The 13,956-nt window shown below is 42.9% G+C and overlaps 1 protein-coding gene across 2 annotated transcripts in view; it reads left to right on the plus strand.

The window, feature by feature from the left end:
- The window catches only part of CNIH3 (cornichon family AMPA receptor auxiliary protein 3), a 67,963-nt gene extending 55,338 nt beyond the window's left edge, over window positions 1–12,625 (plus strand). The window contains exons 4-7 of one of the 2 annotated variants that reach the window (XM_082218012.1): window positions 6,907–7,019; window positions 8,013–8,156; window positions 10,795–10,866; window positions 11,606–12,625. In XM_082218012.1, the coding sequence (XP_082074138.1) occupies window positions 6,907–7,019; window positions 8,013–8,156; window positions 10,795–10,864 (327 nt within the window). In that variant the 3' untranslated portion in view covers window positions 10,865–10,866; window positions 11,606–12,625. The remainder of the gene's footprint in view (window positions 1–6,906; window positions 7,020–8,012; window positions 8,157–10,794; window positions 10,867–11,605) is intronic. The other variant, XM_082218013.1, reaches the window with a different exon arrangement.
- The last annotated feature ends 1,331 nt before the right edge of the window (window positions 12,626–13,956 follow it).

The raw sequence follows: 13,956 nt of genomic DNA on the forward strand, positions 1-13,956 counted from the left end.
GAGAACAGCTGTGAAGTATGTGGGGGGTAGAATGGAGAATATGAGTACAGACAGACTTTGGTATGGAGCAGGCATCCCCAAACTCGCCCTCCAACTGTTTTGGGACTACAATTCCCACCATCCCTGACCACTGGTCCTGTTAGCTAGGAATGATGGGAGTTGTTGTCCCAAAACAGCTGGAGGTCCGAGTTTGGGGATGCCTGGTATGGAGGAATATAAAGTAGAGAAAGGTATTTGAAAGGTGGGGGTGCAGGGAGATCTGTCTGGTAAATAAACAGACAAATTGGAATAGCAGTAGAGGTGGTGCTGATAGGTCAGTGCTACTGAAAGAGAAGAGGGAATGAGAAATAGGGCTGCAGTGCAAAATAAGCTGTATGGAAAGAAAGGGTAACATAGGATTGCTGATATGTGTTCATGCAAATAGAGAAGGCAGAGGGAGAGAAAAGTGTGAGAGTTAACCAGGAGAATTCAGAGGGGTATATAGTCGGGCAGAAAGGGAAGGGTGGGTGGAGTGGGGTAGAGCTGACGATTCACTCCCTCAACACCCTCATTGTTGCCACTTACCTTGGTGGCGCAGGGTAGCAGCCAGGTCAGAGCCATGTGCATTCCTTCCAATGCATCCTCACAGCTGCAACCTTACTACCAACCTGCTCTGCCCTATCCAGGTAAGCTATAGTAATGCAGGTATCAGGAGGGCAGCTCTGTTGCTCTACCCTACTATACCAGCCATTACTAGAGCTAGAGCTGTAGCTAGAGCTATCGAGCTATAGATATAGAGCTATAGATATATTTGCTTGTCTATTCAGAAGTAAATCCCATTGAGTTTAGTGGGTCACACTCAGTTAAGTACTTAACTGAAATATAGCTGTATGCTGTGCTGTAATATTGAAGTTCTTCTGTGTGGCTGTGATCCATCAAAGCAGTAGCATTTCTTTATGCATGTAGCCAAGACCATCCCAAAGGTATGTGGCAGGGATAGCAGTGGTTTGAAAACCTATATAAAATAAACAAAACAAATGCAAAATATCCCAATTCCCATTCAACTTAGGCTCCCAAAAGCACCTCTCACAAAAAAAATTACACCGCTTCTAAAAATGCTTAGGTTTGGCTTTGGCAAATCTCTAAAAAATAATCTGTGTGGCAGACACTGAGCACCCCCCCCATACCAATACTAGTTGAATGCAATGCCTGGGTGCAATTTTAAATAAGTGCACTTCGTTGATTTTAAAGGTTACTTAGGGATCTTGGTGGGAAGCCTTTCTTAACTATACAGCAGTAAATAAACTTCATGGATAAAAATCAGGTTCCGTGCCTTAAATTCAGTCTGAAAAACAAATCAGTGCTGATAATGGAGTACTAGTCCAATATGTTTCCAGGAACTAATCCCCTATTCAGTAGGTAGTTAATACATTTTTGTACCACACATAGAGTATTTAACTGGAATAATCCATTTTGAAAAAAGGGTCCAATGGAACTTGGATCTATTATCTTGAAACTGCTGCCAAGAATTGTCTGTGAAAGCCATGTTTTCTTTTAAGCATGCCCACCATATATGGGGAAAGGTCCCTCTTTTCTTCAATGGATATCCCATCTCTTAACATTGATATAGGTGAAGATGGTCCACATTTGTTTTTTAGCCTCTATTTGCTGTGGTGGTTGTAGGTTTGTTTTAATAGTGCACATGCAATGTTCCCAAGCATTTTAAGGTCTACAACATAAGAAGGGAGCTGCCACCATGTGCATCCCAGCTGGGTGCTTATTCCAGTTCAGTGCACACATTTTTAAAGTGCTGCTACTTGCTCGTATCATCCGGTTTCTTTTGCTTCCCCTTGCTTGCTCTAAACCTATCCTGCTTGTGGTCTATAGCTTGCAATTAGCACCACATAATAGCTGTTAAATAGGGTAATTGGCTGTTATCCTCACAGAGGTGTTCCTTTAGCAGCTGATATTTCTCAATGAGCCCCAGCTAACAGTCCTTCAGCTCTAAGAGGAAACCCAAAGTGAAATTCAATTATTTCCTTGCTCTGAAAATCATGGTTCCTTCCTGTCCTGTAAGGGTTTTTCATGGGCTGGGGGATAAAATTTCACATTATCTGTTTTAGTAAGCAATGTAGAACAAATCACAGCAGATCACAGATTTCCACAGGGATATTTTGTAGACATTTTCACTTTCCAGAAAGATGATGAAGACTTAAAATGTCGTTCACTAATTGGCTTGTCCTCCTGCAGTGTTACCATATGTGAGTAGAAAGAGTTGAAATGCCAACTAAAAAAATAGCTGAGGAAATTGATGGTCCATAGATGGTCTGAGGGAGGTTATTACTCATTTTCTGCTGACTCTTAAGATGGCATTCACATGCCTTCTTCAAGATTGGTTCAAGAAGCGGGTCTGAGCCTTATTGGGAAAGCTGGGTTTCATTCTCTTGGGATCTCATGATGGTAATGATGGTAAAGAAGCTGGATTTATTTGCCACCATCACTGCTATATGTTAGGTATGATTGTGTGTTCTTACCTGGGTTCAGTCCTACTCAGTACCAGATATGTGCCACTTGTGCTCCACTACTGACTCAAGCATAGGCAAACACAGCCCTCCAGATGTTTTGGGGCTACAACTCCCATCATCCCTGACTACTGGTCCTGTTAGCTAGGGATGCTGGGAGTTGTAGTCCCAAAACATTTGGAGGGCCGAGTTTGCCCACGCCTGGTCTGACCTATTTAATTGTTCAGAGCTCACCTGGGAACTAATCCTAAACTCAGTTCTCCACAGTTCTGAAAAAGGTTGTGATTTGCTCAGCGGCAAACACCAAATCATGGCTATGATGTGCCACATGTGTTGGACCCTGAGGTACTGCGTATATAATCCTGAGCTTGACCAGATGAAGTGGTTCAGTGTAGATACTAAGTCATCCAACACCACTTTGTGTGGCTTCTCCACCTTTGAGACTGCTCTGCCAGCTCAGGTAGGAATGTTGTTGTGCACCCTAACACAAACCCGTACTTGTTTGAATGCCCACACCATACCTCAGATTTTCTGGCTTGGAGTGACATACACATATTTTTTTGTAAAAAAAAAAAAAATCCCTGCTCTTTTGTGCAGATCTGGTTTATCAGAAAACTTACATTCTAAAAATTATCTTTTAGAAAAAAAAGCTATGCACACAGCTGAACAAATACCTGTGTGTATGCTCACAACAGACCTCAGGTTTTTGGAATTTATGGTGAGTGGGGAGGTACTAATTAAGGGAAGGGATGCTGTGGTCTAAACCACTGAGCCTCTTGGGCTTGCCAATCAGAAGGTCAGGCAGATTGAATTTGCTCTGTCCCAGCTCCTGCCAACCTAACAGTTTGAAAGCATGCCAGTGCAAGTAGATAAATAGGTAATGTTGTGGTGGGAAGGTAAATAGCATTTCCGTGCACTCTGGTTTCTGTCACGGTATTCCGTTGCCTTGAGTACATCCCTTGTGAAACAACAACAAGCATCACCTTGGAGAAGACTTGGTGCTTCTCTGCACCTTTTCCAACAGGGAGTGAACAGCGTGGTATAATAGAGCAAGTGATAGGCAGGTGGGGAACACTGGCCCTGGGGGCTGAATGTGGCCTTCAGAGTCCTCCATTAAACCATTGACAATCGCTCGTTTCTGTCACAGTGTTCCATTGCGCCAGAAGCGGTTTAGTCCTGCTGGCCACATGACCCGGAAATCTGTCTGTGGACAAACGCCGGCTCCCTCAGCCTGAAAGCGAGATGAGCGCCGCAACCCCATAGTCACCTTTGACTGAACTTAACCATCCAGGGTTCCTTTACTAATTGAGAGGGAACAACAACATCCAGTGTGAAAATATCCCACTAACATCACCCACTAGCATGGATAAGAAATGTGGAGGTGTATGGGCACAGCCCTATGCTTTGTTTGGTATAAATTTTCTTTGAAAGAACTTGCTTTGTAGGTACTATTAACACTGCTGCGTCTGCCACCATTATGATCACATTGTGTCTATTTTCTTTTCGTTGAGAGCATCTTCAGTATGTTATATCTTTCACAGATGATAAATCATGGCAGTTTCACAGTACAGGGGGCAGGCACTGGTAATAACTTATCACCACTGAACTTTCCTTTTCCTTTATTGCATAGTTACAACCTTCTTAGCAAGAAAGATTAATTGTGGTCACAGATAAAAAGCGTTTAAATGGTGGGCATCTATCAAATGAAGTAACCCAACATTTAAAGGTATTAGCAATGATTGCAATAGATTTCAACAGATGGACTCCCCCACCCTTAAGACATCCTATTAAATTGTATTTAACATTCTATTACTCATTCCAAATGCTTCAGAAAATGGCAGGATGGAAATAAAAATCAGAGTATCAAAGAACACTATACAAGATAACAAAAACAGTCATTTGGAGAGAGTATTTGACATTGCGGGATACTAGATCCCTGCCCCTTTAAACTACTGCCATGGGCTGATATGCTGTAGGCATGATAATAGTAAAAGACGACCCTTTGAGGAAGAAAAGAGAATTTGAAAAGTTATTTCATTAGAGGCCATTTTAAAGGCTTTCTAGATAGATTACATAAAATTGTATCATTTTGTACACTGCTCAGTTTTATTTGTGAGAAAGGCAACCCCCTATTTACGTTGAGGTTGCGTTGCAAGGCACTGCGTGTTTAAGTGAAATTGTTTATATTTGAAACACAATTTTAAAAGCCTGCAAACATCCAGTTCTGCCTCACCGCACCCCACCCGTTTTGGTGATGATTTTGTGATGTTTTCAGGTCACTTCTCGGTTCAGCATGTTATGCCCATGTGTGCAGTCGTGCACATATTGAACCCACATAAATGGGGTTTTTCCTGTATATAGGTTTGTTTCCGCCTGGCTTTTTTTGGTCTGATGTTTTCAAGTCACTTCTGGGTTTGGCGCCTAGTGAGATCGCGCATCAATCAGACACATGTCAATTGGTTTTTGCCTGTATAATGTTTGAATTAGCTCTTAGAGGCAGGCTTCAGAGGTCTCTGAGAGAAAGAAGAGTCTGAAGATTAGCTTTTAAAAATGCTCTTTAATGCCCTCACCGTTTGTCTGATGTGTGGAATATACTACTGGAAGGCCACTTGTGACAGACTGTAGGATTTGCTACACACAACACTTCCATGTGAGGCTAAGTCAGGTCATACATTGTTTATCCAAACATTAATGGTTGGCCAGCAGCCCAGGTTCCCTCATGCTAAGTGCTTGTGTCTTAGACATAAACTAATGCTGTGCGCACTGCAATGTATGGAAATCTATCTTGACATAACTGGGTAAGGGATCAGGCCCTGTCAGGCCTGAGCTCTAGGCAGTGGTCTGAGCTGACCCACGAGCCAAGAATTGCACCAGGAGATCAGAGTCAAGAGACAAAGCCAGCAGCTGAGACCAGTGTGTAAACTGGGACCAAAAGACAAACCAGGAAGGATTAAGGATCCAATCAATAACTTTCCTGTTTGTCTACTCCACTGCTGTTTTGTTTACCATGTTCCCCCATCTCTCCTATCTAGTGAAAGCTAATAAGGTAGCCTTGCTAATTTTCACCAATGCCTGGTCCTTAGTATCTGGTGGAAACTGATAAAGTCAGGGGAGGTCATTGACCTTTTATTCAGCATTTCCCCTACTCTGCTTCTTCAAAAGGGCCTGAATAGTTGCACCAGCGCAAGTATAGATAGTAATACTTAAATTTAACACAACAACAATGAAACTAATGAGGCATCAATAGAATGGACAAGGGTTTTTTTCTAATTTCACAGAGTTTAAAGAGGTTTGACAGTGAGAGCAGATTGGAAAAGGAGAGGAAACTGGGTAACACGCAACACATGTTAATTATGGCCAAACACACTGCAGCAGCATACATGGATGCCTTCATCTGCTCCAGCTGCAACAAAACATATCTCTCCTGCATTGGGCAACTGCCCAGCAATTTGTCTTCACCCCCAAAGGTACACTCCTCCATTGTCTTCTGAGACAGACAGATGCCATCAACATACACACAGAGAATGAATGAATGTGTGCATACAGAGAAAATTTTAAATGTGAAAAAATGCTTACAACACAGGCAGGTTGGAATGCAATTACAAATTCACTTTTACTATCCATTACTACAATTGCCCAATAGTTGATTTCTGTCTTTCATGGACAACATGGGAAGAGGACATGGAACGCATTCTGCTTCAAATCTGTTCCTTAGGCTCTGATACAGACTTCCCACACTATATTCTGCCTGTGGGCTAAATACTTTTTCTATCTGTAGGCTAAATACTTAGTACTGAATTTTAAGTCCCTCTGATAGTCTTTTTATTGCTAAAGGCTGTGGTATAAATGCCTCAAGTAAATAAATGAAAAGTTGGCATACCATGTACATTATGCTAGAGTTTTGCAACTACATTATAGATACCAGTTCTGCTTTGGAATTTTGTTAAGGTCTCAAAAAGTATTACTTTTTACTGAGAAAAGGAGTAATAATTAATTTCTGCCTTCTCCAGATATCCACCTCATTCTTGTATAGGAAACTGTAAATGTTGAAAACTTCCTAATTATTCATTCTCAAGCACATGCACACACCAATGACTTGTCAGTCTCCCACACAAAGCACAGCAGATAATCTTGGATTTCCCCCCAGGTACTTTTCAAATGGCTAAATAACTTCTTAGTACAAGTAGAGGAAGGCGTAGGCTGGTTCCAGGAATTCTCTTGCTCAGGATCCCAAGAATCATTGTCTTTCATCACCCAAATAGGCCTTGCCAGATGGTGTAGGAGAGTGTGAGATTTGTAGGTGTGGCTCATTTTCTGGCAAGGTGGTTTAAAGAACAACAACAACTTAGAGTTATTATATCCAACAACTGAACAATCCTTTCTGTTTTCTTTTCCCTATTCCCAGCTAGTATTGCCAGAATATTCGATCCATAGCCTTTTCTGTATAATGTTTCTGTGTGCTCAAGAATGGCTGACCCTTGGCTTGAATATTCCTCTGCTTTTCTATCACTTCTGGAGGTAAGTCATATTCCTGCTTGGAAGTTCATTGTTTCCCTTGCTGCATCTGTCACTTCCAGAGAAGCTTAGATAGGCTAGTTTTAGCCTTTTGGTTTTAGTAATCCAGGAGGCTTTAAGGCAGACTGGATTCTCCCGATATTTCCCCCTTTTCTCTCCTTTAGAACAATAATTACACAAACAGTCTTGTAAAAGTTAAAAAATTGCCCACTCGGAGTACTTGTTGAAGAGTAACAGATACAGCAGCTTTGTTCAGGCAGGCTTAAAATGGTAGTTCAATTACAAAGACATACTTAAGTCTAGCTTAAAATGGAGTCTGAGCTTGGAGCTCAGGCTTAGCAGATGTTCTACATCAGGGGTAGGCAACCTAAGGCCCGTGGGCCGGATGCGGCCCAATCGCCTTCTCAGTCTGGCCCGCGGACGGTCCGGGAATCAGCGTGTTTTTACATGAGTAGAATGTGTCCTTTTATTTAAAATGCATCTCTGGGTTATTTGTGGGGCTTGGGAATTCATTCATTCCCCCCCCCCAAAAAAAAATAGTCCGGCCCACCACATGGTCTGAGGGACGGGGGACCGGCCCATGGCCGAAAAAGGTTGCTGACCCTGTTCTACATTGTTGGCAGAGCAGAAAGAGGAAGAGACCGTGGCCTGGCAGGCAGGATAGCTACGCCCTCTCCCTGTCAGGCCACAGGGGGCGTGTCTCTCACAGAGTCCTCTCTAGCAAACTTACAGGAAAACTGTGTGTATCTGAAGAAGTGTGCATGCACACGAAAGCTTATACCAAGAACTAACTTAGTTGGTCTTTAAGGTGCTACAGGAAGGAATTTTTTTATTTAGGAAAACTCTGTCAGCTTCAGCTCCTATCATTTGCCTATCTAGCAAAACATGAATTGTTGGCTTCACTGCCTTTTAAGTATCCCACAGGCCCTAGCTTCTCATGACAAATGGCTTGTGTATAGGCTTTTCCTTCACCAGGTGTTCCCTTTTCTTTTTCAGGTATTTCCACTGTCCAGCAGACAGTACAGAGCTAGCATATGACCCTCCTGCAGTAATGAATGCAGACACCTTGATCTACTGCCAAAGAGAGGCCTGGTGTAAACTAGCTTTCTATCTCCTCTCCTTCTTCTACTATCTTTACTGGTAAGCCTGGTCTCACTTCCCTCAAGGAGAGTAGTAAAGACCTTAGAGGAAAGGTGGGCAAATCTTGGTGCTCCAGAGTTGTTTGAGTACAGCTCTCATTGTCCATCCTGGAGGCCCACATCCCTTTCTTAGAGGGTGGATCTGGGGGGCCACTGATTTCCCCACACCTGCTTTAGAGGGTAGAGCAATTGTGGGTGGACAGAGGGTAGAGAAGATCTATAGTTATTGCAGCTAAGAACAACACTTTACAAAGAACAGGCAGGGTAATTACCGGAACTGTTTGCTGAGGCTTTCAGATTCTTTGTGCAAACCTCTGATACTCTATTAAGGTGTAGCGCAACAATAAATGAGTAACTATTTTGTGTAGCAGTCTATACATTTTAACATTTTCTTCCTTCCCTGGTACATCTTGTACCAATTTCTGCTCCAATTTTTGAGTCATCGCAGAGTGACACACACAGAGTACTGTAAAACCACTGGGCACACTCAAGTGACCATAATGGAAGGAAGCTAGCAATTTTCAGGGTGTGTTTGTAAGCGAGGAATTTCCAGTACTTTGAGATATCTATCTATCTATCTATCTATCTATCTATCTATCTATCTATCTATATGTGTGTGTGTGTGTGTGCTGGTCCCAGGGGGAGGTTACCGTGGGGTGAGGTCCAGGACCTGAGTCGAGGGTCGGCAGACAGTCCTCCACGGGTGAAGCGGGGTCCAGGGCGAGGAGCAGGGCAAGGACAGGAACTCTCAAGGAACAGGACAGGGTGCTGGCCGAAACAGCTCTTCAATGACATTGCTCCTGCAACCTGGGACCGGGCTGACTCCCCTTTATCTTCTCTGAGACCAGGGGCGGCCCCGGCCCCCAGGAGACCCGCACTCCTCCTGGGAGAAACCAGTTCCCTCCGCCTCTCTGCCCTGAGCCTCTGCAGCTCAGGAGAGGCTGGAGGGTTAATGGACCCAGGGGAAGACTCACCTTCCCCTGACAGGGCTGGGAGAGGCGCACCTGTAGGCACTGTGTCTTCAATCACCTCCGGAGCCAGAGAGGATTCACCTGGTGCCTGCTCCTGAGGATCCAGCACAGGTGCAGGTGCTTCAGACTCAAGCCCCTGCCCCAGTTCAGCCGGCCCTGGAGGCAGGGACTCCGGTGCAGGCTGGGGTTCCTCCGGTTCAGCCTCTGAATCGGATTCCCAGGCCATCACAATGTGTGTGGGCGGGGACTGATGGTATGCTTCAGAATGAGAGATTCCCCCTCCTTCCAGCCGCAGATATAAGAGCTAATGAAAGACCATTAGAACATGTGTTGCATCAAAGCTCCTTCTCTGAGTCAGCAGTGACCTTAATTTGCCCAAATGTACAGCTTCCTAGCCAATTATTCATGAAGGTATTAGTTCATTTTCTTGGGCACATTTAGGATCTAGCCAATGAAGCTTTGAAGTGCCATAAAGGAGGTAGAGCAGTGTTTCTGAGGCTGCATAAAGGTAAAGGGACCCCTGACCATTAGGTCCAGTCGTGGCCGACTCTGGGGTTGTGGCGCTCATCTCACTTTATTGGCCGAGGGAGCCGGCGTACAGCTTCCGGGTCATGTGGCCAGCATGACTAAGCTGCTTCTGGCGAACCAGAGCAGCGCACGGAAACGCCGTTTACCTTCCCACTGGAGCGGTACCTATTTATCTACTTGCACTTTTGACGTGCTTTCGAACGGCTAGGTTGGCAGGAGCAGGGACTGAGCAACGGGAGCTCACCCCATCGTGGGGATTCAAACCACCGACCTTCTAATCGGCAAGCCCAAGAGGCTCACTGGTTTAACCCACATCGCCACCCGCGTCCCGAGGCTGCATGCACACTCCCATTTAATCTGCATCCACCACTGGTTAGGGAAATGTTGTGCACATGACCTTAGCCACAATCTATATCTATCCTGTATCTGCCCTGCTTGCTTCTTATGAAATACTGCATTTTGATGCATTTTCCCTCACCCAACTAGCTCTGATCCAAATTGAGAAAAAGAATAACCTAGTTAGGGTTTAAGATGGTAACGTGTACACAGCCTAAGAAGCTGCTTTTGCCCCTTAATCCATTGCACTGCCACAGCCCTACCTTAGTTGTGTGCCACCAGACCTAACACACTTCTTTTGTGAGCTGTTAATACATCAGGATGTGTGCTCATGCTTCATTACCTGGAGAAAGCTACCATGTATAAAAGCAGCAAAACACATTTCTGGCAACAATACCTTTTATAGATTATATAATCTGCCATTAACCTCCGCAGACTGTTTATAAGTAAAATCAATTTGGAAAGAGTACAGTGAATAAAGTAAACTGCTGACTGTTTTCTGAAATGGGGACAGAGGAGGGTGTTTGGCAATGCAAGGAGGACTGAATTCAAGGAACAGGAAGTGGAATGGCAGAGCACTGCCCAGATTGCTAATAGGTTGAGAGAAGAACCGTGTTACCTGTCGGAGAGGCTGAACCAGAGGTGATGGCAACAGATCCATGTGTTCTAAACATGTATCTCCTCCAAATATATAGAAAATAGAGAGCACAATCAGTTTTTAAACAGCAGGAGGAGTGAATGGTTGCAGAGCACAGGTTCCTTCCCTCCCCTGCCACACAATAAGTTATTTTCCACCTCAACCAGGCTGGTGTCCCTTTTGATGCTAAGACCAGACCTATCTCCTACTGAAAGGTTCCTCTATGGACATATCTGAAGGTACGTGATTTAGCAATCTTGTGAAGCAACTTGGGTCTGGGTTTGGTCAGTTGGGATGCCACCTCAGAACACCATGTATGTTGTCCTGAGCTTCAACTATTATGTTTTAATATAAAATAGGGTTTTAAAATGTATAAAAACAAAAAACTGCACACAGAGGTCTGCTCATGTCTAGTTTGGCTTCTGCTGGAGCATATCAGTGTGTTTCCTTAGAAGAGTTCTACAAAGCAATAGTCTTTAATTAGGTGTGAGTTTGTATTTAAAAGGACTCCACTGTTTAGCTATGACCAGAATTACATTATTTATGGCTCTTTTCCAAAGAAAAAAACCCCTCTCATTAATCTTCATTTTTCTTGCATCGCAAGGAAAAGGGCGGGGGAGGGGGAACATTTAAATAGAAATCCTGCCCGTACTTCAGGGAATTGCTGGCAGAAATTTCAAAGATCAAACACACTATTGCAAAAGGTTTCTTCTTAGTATCAGACAAAGCAGAATTTCAGGCATGTCTTGGAAATCACTGGGGAAACAGTAAAAATAAAAATATCCTGCATGTTTTCCCATTCTCCTTGTAAATCCATCATAATTTGGAGTTGCCAAAAAGGAGCAGGTTTCACATACAGAGCAAGGAAGGAAATGGGTCTTCAGGGTCAGCATAAGGGGAAAGGGTTAGGAAGCTAAATGAGGTGCTGCAATATTCAAAGGGATCTTTTCATACTGTACCTTTTCTCTTTATATACAGCATGATCTACTCTTTAGTGACTTCCTAATTCAAAGAAGGTGTTAAAGACTGGAAACTACAAAGGGTAGAGATTAAAGACAAGCTGGTCTGCAGTCACGCTTGCTATATGAAGCACCACAAAGAAATGAAAGCTTTGAACCCAACCACCATACTGGATGTAAAAAGGGGGGAAATCATTAGAAGAAGTTGAAAAATTTGAAAGTAATAGATGGCTGAACAAACTGCTTCTCCTGCTTACCATTCTGTGTTTTACATCCTTTGGGATTTCCAATTCTCCAGCATGAACAAAACAAATACGACTATTGAATATGGCTTCATCTGCATGTGATGGGAGCAAAAGATTCTGTCATATTACTTTATCATAGAACTGCAACTCCCAAAAGGAGGAAGATTTGTTCCTTACCCCTTTCTCCACAGAGGGGCTTGTAAAGCAAGATGGCTGCCTACAAAAACTGACCAAGAAGATTGCTGTGAAGTTTTGAGGTGTGATTCTCTGCTCCCAGAGTATCATCAGTTGCTGGACACAAGCTGGGAAATACCTGGCTAAATTGCTCTTTGCAATTCACATGACTGAGGAAGAAAAGATGTATCTTGTCAATTAGAACACATTGGCAGAAACATGTTCAAATTATGCACCCAGCCATTCTCACTTAAAGGCTTTTCTTGTGGTTGATCCTCCAGTGATTTATAGTAGCATGCCCAAGCAATGCTGAACCAAGTCAGACACGGTAAAGTCAATAGTACTAGTCCGTTTTTTATGATGACACAATTATGTCAAGCATCCTACATAGTATAATATTTCCTCTACTGAAGGAAAAATACTAATAACACACAAAGGAATGGTGTGGCAGAATGTTCTGCAATACAGACTGCAAAAGGACATTACTTTAGTCTGCAGTCTTGTCATGTGGTTTTAGGTGTATGGTGCAACAGAACCTGAAGTTAATGGGACTATTCACCCCCCACAAGCATATTGAATAGATGTTGTTGAGCATAGTAATAAATGGTGATTATTATTAATTTTTGTATACAAGATTTCTAATTTCATCTGAGATATCGTGCTAATTAGGTTGGCCTTATGGGCTGTATGCGTCTGCTGTATGTCTGCTACATACACACATTTCTTATATATATATTATTTATTTAACAAAATTTGAAGACTGCTTGATCGCTAAAACCTCTATGCACACATATTTTTAATGTGTCTCCAAGAGTGTAGACTTCATGCTATTGTCTTTAAAGTTGTAATCCCTAACACTTTACTAGGGACTAAATCCCACTGAACTCAGTGGAACTTACTTCTAATATGGTTAAGGGTGCTCTGTATGGAATCGATTTTCATTTTGTACTTTAGTTTTTTGAACTACAATTCTTTGGCATAAAATATAATCTAATTTGTTACCCAAGATGTGCACCCTTATATTAAAAAATATACAATTAAGGTGAATCAGAAAAAGGGGCATTTTCTTCAGTCTTCTGCCTTGCACTGTTGCTGTGGCCAATATGCCAAGCTAAAAATCTCAACAGGATGCTGCTGCCTGCCCTGAAAGGAAGGAGAGACTGCAGTAAATAACCTGGTGGTGGAAGTCTCTCTTTTCCCATGATTTCAGTGAAGAGGAGATAGACTAACAGCACAGTCCTATACATGTTTATTCAGAAGTATGCCCCAATGAGTTCAGTTGGTCTTACTCAGGTAAGTGGGTATATGGTTGCAGCCTTTCAGTTGAGTGTTTATTGTGGGATCAATACTTCTCATGCATGCAGGCTTTATGCAGCATCCATAGTGTTAGTATCAAAAATCGCCCCCTGTCCTGTTTAATGTAGATTTCTGGGAGAAATTTGATTAAATGACCCATTTGTGGTATCTTAAAGGTCTGTTTGCAATATTAAGCCTCTACCTAGAACCACCATAAATCTGCAATACTGTGCACGCTTACTTGGGAGTGAATGTCACACCCCCAAAATAAACATGCATAGGATTATGCTGTACAGCTAAATGTGAATGGTGAGCCAACTCAGGTAGAAATTGTACCTCAATGAGGTGGTAGCAATAGAAACGTAGCTCATTCAGAATATTTTGCTTTGGTTAAAGATAAAAGCAATCGTTTGAATCCCAGTACATATTGGCTTGAAAATCTGGAACGTTGTGCAGCCACCATATGTCTCTCTCCCCCCCCCCCTTTAGGTCTTTCCACATGGCAAGTCTGCTGTATGCAACCATCACCCAGTTGACTAAAATTTCATCTTTCTGTCGTAAATCATTGCAAAGTTGAGTTAACAGTATGGCAACAATTGCCTTGGTAAGGTAGCTTCTCGAATAAGTTTTTTAAACAAGGCAATAATCAGAATCT

This window comes from Podarcis vaucheri (genome assembly GCF_965113315.1).
Source record: "Podarcis vaucheri genome assembly, chromosome: 3".
In the NCBI taxonomy this organism is placed as follows: Eukaryota; Metazoa; Chordata; class Lepidosauria; order Squamata; family Lacertidae; genus Podarcis; species Podarcis vaucheri.